Source organism: Adiantum capillus-veneris, chromosome 7, assembly GCF_014529385.1.
Source record: "Adiantum capillus-veneris isolate H3 chromosome 7, ASM1452938v2, whole genome shotgun sequence".
NCBI lineage: Eukaryota > Viridiplantae > Streptophyta > Polypodiopsida > Polypodiales > Pteridaceae > Adiantum > Adiantum capillus-veneris.
Window position 1 is genome coordinate 146,848,890 of NC_140937.1, and position 10,809 is coordinate 146,859,698.

Here is a 10,809-nt window from a genome sequence, read left to right on the forward strand (position 1 = left end):
AGGAGGTAGTTCACAAGGGATGTCGTCAATAGAAACATTTCTGAAATCCCTTGAGAAAATTGGATAACTCCAATTTCTTGTGATGGTTTATATTTTCTTTTGCTAAAGCATTAGGTTCATTTTGAGAATCTTTAACAAAAATCATGCACACGGAAAAAGAGCTCTTTATTGACTTATTAAAAGCTTGCGTATGTACAATGGGTATGGTGTTACCTATCTCTTTAGCATCTATGTACATATCTTTTTTCCTGAACCTAAAGTAGATTTTCCTTTCAGGGAATTTAACATTGGAAGCCATGTGATCAAACCATGGTGCCCCTAGGATTACATCCGCGTGCTTGAGAGGAGAGATAAAGAAGTCCTCTTTGTCCACATAGCTTTGGACATGGAGCCTCAATTTCCCAATAAAGGGAGTGTCTGAAGCTTCTTGCCCCTTGAAAGCACCATCGGCGGGTACGACATCTCCCATCTCATAGGCTTGGATGCCTAGCTTGGTGGCCAACTCTGTGGATATGAAATTGTGAGTAGAACCAGGGTCAAAGAGAATAAAAGCATCATGTTCTCTTACCTTTCCCCAAGCATGGCATAGAGGAGATCCTTTGTGGTGAGTTTCCTCTTCTTGGATTTAACCAAGATAGCTCTAGGAGGCTCATGGCGGGTGTTCTTTTGGGGGCAAGCACGGTACGCATACCCTTGCTAGCCGCATTTGAAACAACGGTTATCTTTACGCTACACTCAAGCTCTTTAGGAGAGAGTTTATTTTTGCGTTTATAGACTCCCTTCTCCTTAGCTTTGTTGTTGTTGGCGTTGCCTTTAGGAGACTTTTTGGACATTGTCCTTCCCCTTAGGCTCATTGTTACAGTCCTTGTTCTCCGTGGGCTTAGCTTTTTCTTAGCCCCTGTTTGGAAATTGATTCGTGAAGCCACCATGGTATGGTGTATGTCCGCAGATATGGTACGTGGCCTTTGGGAGTTGACATACTCCGCCATGTCTTCAGTTAAGCCCGCACAAAATTATTGTTTTTGATCTCCAAAATCCATCTTTTTGAAGACAGTAGCTTTGAGATGTAGGTCCCAAAACTTGTCTACGTATTTATGAATAGATTCGTAAGGAGAGAGCTTGAAACTTCGCCATTCGGTGAGTACTTTGTCTTTGGCATCGGTAGCCAAAAACTACTTTATGATGGAAGCTCTTAAAGCTTTCCATGTTCGTGGAGCTTCATCGTTTGCCCGTAGGCTAGACCACCATTGCCTGGCCGACTTTTGAAAATGCATAGCTACATGGTGTAGCTTAGAGGACTCCGTGAAGCCCTCATCTCCAAACGCCGCATCGAATTGTTGGATGAAAGACAAGACTTTGTCCGTAGCACCAAAGGTTCCATCGTAGGTAAGGAAAGAGATGTTGTTTCCTCCCTCTTTGAACTTCTTGAGCTTGGATGATCTCTTCCACGCGGCATAGGATTTCCTATGGCCTCTTCGTTTTGGTGGTTCAAAAGTTGCACCATTGATTTCTTCAAAAGATGAAGAATTTGAGCAAGGTGGAGAAGAGGATGACCTCTTTCTCGCCTTTTTCTTGTGTTGTTCCTTCTTGTCTGCACCACCACTTTCTTCATAAGAGGAAGAGGATGAAGAAGATGGAGAAGAGGGTGACCTCTTTCTCGTCTTTTTCTTCTCTTGTTTTTTGTCATCCCTCTTTGAATTATGGTGTGGAGAAGTGTGCGATGGTCTTCTTCGTTAAGGAGGTGATGGAGAGCGTTTTGCGTGCCGTCTTCGAGGAGCCATCTCCGCCGAGGTTTAGGGTTCTCACTTCATTCTCGTTCTTTTGGTGGGGCTCTTGAGTTCTCCTTTGGGAAGGAGATGCATCATCAAGAAGTAAATTTTTGAGCCCTTCATATGGATCTTCTTCTTCTTTCCGAACCGGAGAGAGGCCTCTTTTGGAAGTCTCACAAGGAGGCTTCCTAGGTACTCTCTCTTTATGGTGGGGAGTTTGGAGAATTCCATGAGCACGAAGCTGCCATTGCACTTCACTTTGGAGGGATGGATTGCCCATGGCTTGTTGAAGCTTAGAAACAAGGTAGTCAACAAGCATAGGGACATCACTCATTAGCAAAATCAAAGCTATCAACATTAATTTCACTCTCTTTACTATTGTCAGCCATTCTAACAACTTTTAGGTGTAAACTTTTTTAGGTGTACTTTGGCACTTCAAGCCCTAGTTGTTACTCCTCTTTACTCCTTTAGAAAAGCACTCAAGCTCCTGTACCCGTGGCTCAAATATCATTAATTTCAAGGAATAGAAGAGAGGGTCTTTCAACACCAAAACTGTACCGGCTCCTGTCAAGCTTCTAATAGCTCAATAGCCCCGTAGGACTCCACTATTAAGACCATAGCTCTCGACGGTGATGCCCCGTTATCTACACCAAGTAGGCGCACTGCAAAGCTGAAAAATCCCTATTCTACTTACTCAATTGCAATTAATAATACCAACCATTTATAGCTAGCTTGAGGACCTCCCTTCTTGAGCAAGAAAAGAGAAACCTTGTGCTCTGATACCAATGTAACATTTAATGGCGTAGTAACTTGTGTGTAGTGTAAAATAGGATAAACATAGTGAGCATTTCATTAGATTAGATTCCTAATGAGCATGGCAAGAGTGCTTGGATGGAGAGAGCAACAAAAAGCATAACACCTAGTTAGATAGGCATGAACAATACTGCAAAAGAGAGATAAATTAAGCTATTGACAGCAATTGAGGACTCGATTTATATGGAGCTGGTCCCCCCTCCAAAAGGCTTTGTATTATAGGTTTCCCCCATCAAGGAGACATTTTACAATACAATTCTTTGTGTTCCTTCAAGAACTAGCTAGTGCAATGAAGATGGAAGCTTCAAGCACTAAGCAAACACTTTAAAACACAACATCAATTCCCTCACGGTCTCAGACCCAAGATCTCACACACCTTCGAAGATGGTGAGAGCTAGCAGGGTATGAGAGTAGATTGAGAGGAAGAAGGAGTAGTCTTACGGGAAAGAAGTATATCTCCTCACATAATCACTCATAAAAGCTTAGCATAGCTTAGTAATTAGCATGGTAGAGGAGATGAGCATGCATTGAAGCTTGGCTCTTGGTTGGATTTGCATCACGAAGCCAAGAGTTGTTGGTGTAGGCCTCCCTTCTCACAAGCTTGGAGTAGATGATGAGTTTTCCATTAAAGCCTAAGAAGGAGAGAAAGTCTTCTTGCTTCACACATGAGACTGTGTGAGTGTGTGTGTGATAATGCCTTCCAAAATCATTCCCCTCTCTCTTTTGGTCGACCCCTCTTGCAATTTACTCTTGCTGGCACCCCATTGGACCCTGCAAAGCTTAGCCAATCATATTTGAGAAGCATACGTGATAGCCTTTTGACATGTGTCTCCCTTTCCCCTTTTATGAGAGCTTTAGGTATTAAATTAATGCAGATAAACTCTCATTGGACCCCTTTGTCTTTTGGCCAATAGGAATCAGGCAAGCCATTGGGCTGTTGAATACTCATTGGACTCCTTGCGAACTGTCCAATAGTCTTCTAGAGAGCTTAATTCCTATTGGTTCTTTTATCAAGTGTTTTAAAATGAATTAAACTAAATGTACTCTAGCCTAATTCTCATTGGTCCACCCCTATGGCCAACCAATAGGAATTGAGTGCACCTTGGGGGCAACTGGGCTAGGGATCTGACATGTGTCCCCTATTCCCTTTGTGTAAAGGGATTGCAAGAGTGTGTGTGTGTGTGTGTGTTTCTCTCTCATCCCCTATTAAAAGGGATCGCCCCCTCCTGTGTAGGGATCTAGGAAGACTTTGTGTACACTTATAAAGCATCCAATATCCCTAAGGTTTGACCATTGGACTTTACATTGAATTTTGGAACCTTCGCATTTTGGAAGTTTTAATGGGCTGAAGCTTAGGGTCTTTGAAGCCCATTGTTGCACATTGCTCTTTTGCAGATGGCCCCCCCTTTGGATCCTTATTTTCTCTCCTTTGGATCCCTATTGTGGCCGGTCTGCCAGCTTAACCAATATTATAGCTTTTTCTCCCCTGATACTTTCCCATATTAACTGATCAGTTTAACATGAGAAAATAATTTAAGAGAATTAGATATTAGTTATTAGGACATATATGGTGTTTCATGTATGGTTTAGTTTTGTTTTTTATGTGATTATTTTCATTTTCTTTGATATATATGATGCATGTATGCAATTTGTCGCATTTGTCAAATAATTGTTTATTATGGCTTAGCAATATACATTGTTTTATTGTGGTATTACCTATAGGTACTATATGTTGATGGTGGTTTTGTATACTTTTGTCGATTATTGATATGGTGCTATGGTTTTTAGAGACTCAATTGTTTATTCACGGTGACATTTATAATTTGTCATTGTTGTAAATTGTGGTTGCATTTTTATTTGCATTGCAATTGATACTTATTTATTTGGATGAATCGAAGTACTATTTATGGAGGGATATAATTTGTATGGAAAACTTTGCTTTTGTATTTATTTGCAAAGGTTATGGTTCTTGTTTTTTGGATCAAAGTGTCAGTAAACTTTTAAGAATATACTTATGGTAGCATGAAGCTATGGCTTTACCTTCCAATCAATTAACAGGAGAAATTGTGGGTGCTAGCTAACAAGATGTTTATGGCTTGTTTTTGTTGCAATACCATAAGTATCAAGTTAAGTACAGTGAAAGTTGAAGATCACTCAATTTTTGTAGGACGGAGTGTGGATTCTTAGCTATAGCTATTGAAAATGGATATCAACAAGCCATTTGTAACAACTATAGCATATTGTCCAAAAAAATTTGTAGTTCTTGTTGTTAGTAAATATGTCGATATTTGTGCTCGTTTATATCGGTGATTATATTGGCACTTATACCAATGCAAATATCAGCATTAGAACAACTATGCTTATCTCAATGGACACACTAATGCCACAATAAAATAAGAGCTATTTTAAAGCGCTAGTACGAGCAAGCCTCTCCGGGTCGTCTCTTGTGGTGCAAACATCTTGTAGGCACTTGTCAACAAACTTGAGAAGTAGAACGAGAGACTTACATCATTCTAAAGAGCATCATCCGGCAATGTGTAGAAGCAATCGAAAATGAAATACGAGAACATATGTAAGAGAATAGGGAAAATAAAGTTTGTAAATATACAAACAAATGTCATACGCTCAATCGAATTCTTCTCATTAATCAACTTAAGAAAATAGGTTACAAAAGCGACCTTTATACTTTGATCAAACTTCAGGAATTGGTCATTGGCCACAAGTGACTCGATAGTTATTTGGTAAAATAATTGACACAAATATACAAGTTGGGTGGACAAATTAACATTGGTTGATATTAATGGCAAATTACAAGGGTGACTCATGATCATCATCTATTAGCTTTGTCTCTCTCTCTCTTTCTCTCTCTCTCTCTCTCTCTCTCTCTCTCTCTCTCTCCACCATATGGTAGGTGATGTTAAATGAAATTCATGAAAACTATAGTTAGCAAAGCAATCCTACTTCCCAAAAATTCTATAAAAAGAGTGATTGTAGTAATCACAAAATCCCTAAGCCATATCCACAAGTGTATCAAGCATCATCCTTGTGAAGCTAAGCCTAAACTCTATAAGAAGGCTCACACTCTTAAATCTCTTCATTGAAAGTTCATATTGCATTAGTGTGATGAGCTTTGTTGGTGATTAGCGAGTGCATTTATGGCCTCCTATTGTTCTATATGCTAATAATTGGAGAGCATGATTAAAAGTAAAGAGGATATGAAGAGAAGGATAATATCTCCATCTATAAAATTCATTAACATTGAATAAGAAGGTGGTTCTCAAGCTAAAAATGGTCCTCATCTTCCCATCAAAATGAAGTGGTGACCATGGACAAGATTGAAGTGTAAGTCTTTACATTTTCAATTGAAGTGTTTCATCCTTACACTAGCTCGAATTGGGTTGCTTTCTTGTGCTTATGTCTTCACAATTCCCACACGTCATAAGAAGGTGGCAGGGTGACAAAACAACTCCCCTAGTCTTAACACAATGATTGGGTTTGCTTTGTTGAGGGTGTTTGCAAAGCCTATGTTGTATGTGGATTCCTCTCAATCTTAGTGAAGCAAAACTACATTCTTGTTTCATTTTGTCATGGCTACTTTGTGAGCAAGTAAGTTGTGAAATTTTATGTGATGAGCAAATATATCATCTGTCTCTTGCTCTCTTCAGTCTTCACACTAGTTTAAGGATCCATTCATTTGTTTTAGATTTTTTTGGGAGGTAAACTCTTTGCATCATGGTTTTTTGCGGTCCATATTTAGGTGGTGTCCCTATAATTCTAGTTTATTCAAGTTGTGGGTATATTTGTATCGAGTTGTGTTAGCCTAAATGAGCATCACAAGAGCCTTAGGTGGTGTTTAAAGTTTGTCTTTCTTGTTCCCCACCCCATACTACTCATTTTTGGTGTTAATTGAGCCTGATATTAGTGCACACAAATGTTGTTGCATGAGGTATATTGCATTTGTGTGAGTGCAAGATTGCATTAAGAACTCAAGGCGCTTTAAGGATCATAGTTGGAATATATTGAGGATTGTGCTGACCATTCTTTCCTATTGCAAGGCACTCTTTTTCAAGCAATTTTGCGACCCCCTATTTTGTATATTGCAAGGCACTCTGTTTATAGCAATTTTGGGACCCCTTATTTTGTATTCATGTGCCATACTTACATTTTTTAAATAGAACCCACAAGAGAGCATCTCAATCACAACTTGTAAACAATGTCTTCCAAAAATTCCAAGGGTGTGTAGTACCAATACAAGCTAGTAGAAGATTGCAATGCTTTAAGCTCAAACCAATTCTTTGGCTACTTCTAGCTTTGTAGCCACACCAAGGCTCTATACCATGCTAGGGGATAGAAAGGGAGACAATATGAGCAAGCAACACACACATACACAAACATAAGCATACATACATCAATAGAGCTATGACAAATTACAATGGAAAGGGAAACTTATTAATTAGTGAGTTGTTATAAACATTGTTTCATCACTTTGGTAGGTAGACCATGTCGAGGAAGGTGAACAATTAATATTATTGACAAAAGTCCTGAAAAAATCTTAGTGCCAACAAACACATGCCATATAATAAATGTAGGCAAGAAATTATCCCCACATACTATGTGGTGAGCCTGACAGTCAAAAGCCTTAAAGCCACTACACAAGAGAACTTGGTGCAATCACATTCAAGCTCATTTATATCATTTGTTGAAGTGATTAATACTAGAAAACAAGGCACTTGATTTATGGCCTACAACTTTCTGACCTTGACAATCAACTCACAACACTTTCATATTGGTACACCTTCCAACGGAACTTTGGAGAAAACTTCTTAGGGTAGGTCATTTTTGGCATTGGATGTTACTTGATTGATTGAAGGAGATTCTTTAGGCCACCCAAGGGTATACTAACACAATAGTTACGGATGATTGCCTTGGACATCAAACATGTTATTGAACACCTCCAACACTAAGAACGAGTATACATTGCTAATTAGAGGTGGTACGTCACAACATCATTGACTCGTTCGTAAGGATGGAGGGCATCTGAATCTAATTATTTGTGATAGAATATTTGAGTACAGTATTAAACAAAACATTTTCTTTTGTAGGTGAGGACTCTCCATTTGCCTATCTTACAAACAAAAGGCTACAGGATCCCATGGACAGATAAAGAGGTTGGACCATGTAGAAGATACTAAGCATTAGTATCATTAACAAAAATCCTCGAAAAAGAGGAGCATAGTTTTTTAACCTCTTGAAAAAGTGCCAATGATAAATTTAGGTGAGAAGTTATCTACAAATACTACGTGGTGAGCTTGACGTTTAAGCCTTAAAGCCGCCACACAAGAGAATTTGGTCCAATCATCTTCAAGCTCATTTATGTTATTGGTTGAAATAATTGATGCTAGAAAACAAGATACTTGGTTTATGAGCTACAGCTTTCTAACCTCTCCAAAGTGTGTTTGACTTTGCTAGATATTGGTGTCTATTTAGCAAGTAGCCTTGTGGAAATATCCTCCTCTTCCGAAGTACAAAGTGGTCCCTTATTGTTTGTTTTATAATTAACTATAAGGTAAGAAATTTAGCTTTGTAGACCCTCCTCTTTCAAAATACAAGGCGGTCACTTACTGTTCTATGGCTAGTTATAAGATAGGAAAAATGTGCTCAAATTGACTAATATATTTCAAGAGGTTCAAAAACTATGCTCCTTTTGTGATGTGATCAATTTGGGAGAAATTTTCTTTTCCAAAGACAATTAAATTAGAAAGAAAAGAAGCCGAAAGGCGGGTTTAGGGGAGGGGGGGGGGGGGGGGGGGGGGGCGACACGCAATGTTCTGTGGCATGTATATTTCCTTGGTGTGACAAACTCTTGAACAATAACTTTAAAGATGTGATAAATTTACTTTTTATTGTCATACCACAGAAAAACCCAAAAGAACTCTTGATCCATCCTGATGCATGCATGTATTTCTTTCGGCTTGCATCACAACTTGAAAATACAACACCAAGAACATGAGAAATTTCGGTTGAAAGAAATTGGTCATCAGATTAGTCCAACTTATTCTGTTTCAATAACTATTCAGAGGCTCAGACTAATGATATGAATGGAAAAATGCAAGGAGGCTTGAACCCTGAGACTACACAAGCCAGAAACAAGCATACCTGTAGAATATAAAATTGATGAATTCAAGTAAAAGAAAATCGAATGTGGGCGTGTAGTCGATCATACTACAAAGGACATGAAGGCTTGCCACAGAGTATCGCATTCTCCATCATGGCCAAGATGCACGGTGACGTGCCATATGATTAACTCAACCGTCAATTCTTTATTAAATGATGGGAGTCTCATTGAGACCACCTTTGATAAAGGCACAGAGTTCATCAAGAAACTCTGGCACATTTTTGGAATCAGGTGTAAGGATATGGAACACATGTGGCTCACCCTGTGATATAAAGAGCTTGGACATTTTGCCAGCATCTACAAGCCCCTTGTGGAAAGCAAGCCCTCTCTTAGCAAACATGTCATCACTCGCCACAGCCACAAGATAGCAGGGCAATTCTGCACCTGCAAGCGAGGGCACACCTGCCATTAGAGGGTTTGAAAAAGGATGGTCTGTGTTCACCCCTGCAAACTTCCATGCCGTCACCTCCCCTTTTGAATATGTCTCCTCTCCGCATGTGAAATATGGGTGTATGAGAATGACACCTCGTACACACAGACCCTCCATAGCCGGTGCACATGTATCAGCATCCACAGGGCACCATCCTGCCGATGCAGACCCGAGACCTTTGGATCCCCTCTGAAAACCTAGCCCAGTTGCAGCCCACATCGCTACATGATGAGCAATGTTTGTGCCTGCACTGTCGCCACCAAGAAAGCAATTAGAGAAGTCGGCGTACCTGGAGAGCCAAGGATGGGAAGCATGCTCGCCAAGGAGCACCTGCTTGTGAATCCAGAGGAGGGCTTCGATGCAATCTTCATAGGCAGAAGGAAGGGGGTGTTCAGGGGCGAGGCGGTACTCGACAGAGACGATGAGGGCAGGGGCGAGGACGGCGAGCTTGCAGAGGAAGTTGTGGTCAGCAGGGAGGGTGGTGCTGCCGAAGATGAAGCCGCCACCATGGAAATACAGGAGGAGGGGGAGCCTGTGGTGCAGGGGGGGTTTGAAGAGGCGGAGGTAAGTGCCTTTGGCGTGGTTCAAGGGCAGATCAAGGGTGGATGCTTGGAGAGAGGAAGGGGGCTCTAGGCAGGCCGGCACGGGAGGCGGATCGTGAGGAGCTCGGTCGATGGAGCCATCGTCGTACAGGACCACGTTTGCCATTCGCAGGTCCTCCTTCCTGGTACCCATCGTCGTCACTTCTGTCATGCTGACTCCTGGATAAAGCCAGTTTATCTGACATGACCACAATTTGACCATAGTTCACACACCATACTCCACTCTCGTGATTATGTTCTGATTGTAAAACTGTAAAACAAGGCATCCACAGGACAAGTGGCACTTCCGAATGAGAGATCTAGATAAGAAGTAGGTAGAGTATGCATTTTTATTTTCCTTTTGCAAAGCTCAACAGTTTGAAAATCAAATATGCACCTATATTTTTTTCGGTAGATGTTGACCTACCAACAATAGCCAGGGGCGTGCTAGTGTGGTTTCCACCCAGATGGCCTATTCCTATTTCCTTCAAAAATGATGTGTTAATAGGAGAGTTAACCAAAGAAAGTGTACATCATTTAAGCCGTATCTTAATTGTGCTTGATCTGAGTGGAATTGCGTGTGTGGCCCTATTGATGCCTTGCACTTCAAGCACCCTTCTTGGCAACAATTCAACCTCCCTCAATCTTGATAAATATCCTCTCTCCCCCTCCCGAGGCGACAAGGTGATTTTGGGCTACCTTGGATATCTATACTCGGACTTCCCAAACTATTTTTGCTCGCTTTTGCGGGAAGACGTTACTCAGAGCACTCTTAAGATTCGGAGAGCTTCCACCGACAATGACATAGCCTGTAATGGAAATGGCCTATGAACTTTGAGAGTAGCGCAATTAGGAAATTAGGTGAAGCAATTTTGAGAGATTACTTAGTGAGCATAGCGGGTGAACTTAATTGATGGTAGCACATAAACATGGTACTTAGTTAACTTGGCATGAACAATACTTTTGCAAGAGAGAGAGAGAGTTTAGAGAACATGACAATAGTTGATGTGATCGGATTCATATGGAGCCGGTCCCCCCTAC

The 10,809-nt window shown here is 40.7% G+C and overlaps 1 protein-coding gene across 1 annotated transcript; it reads right to left on the reverse strand.

Annotated features, from left to right (window-relative positions):
* Window positions 1-8,720: 8,720 nt before the first annotated feature.
* Window positions 8,721-10,036, reverse strand: LOC147454772 (putative carboxylesterase 12). The gene has a single exon (XM_086516604.1). The coding sequence runs from the start codon at window positions 9,989-9,991 to the stop codon at window positions 8,906-8,908; it is 1,086 nt and encodes a 361-aa protein (XP_086372730.1). The 5' UTR covers window positions 9,992-10,036; the 3' UTR covers window positions 8,721-8,905.
* Window positions 10,037-10,809: the final 773 nt, after the last annotated feature.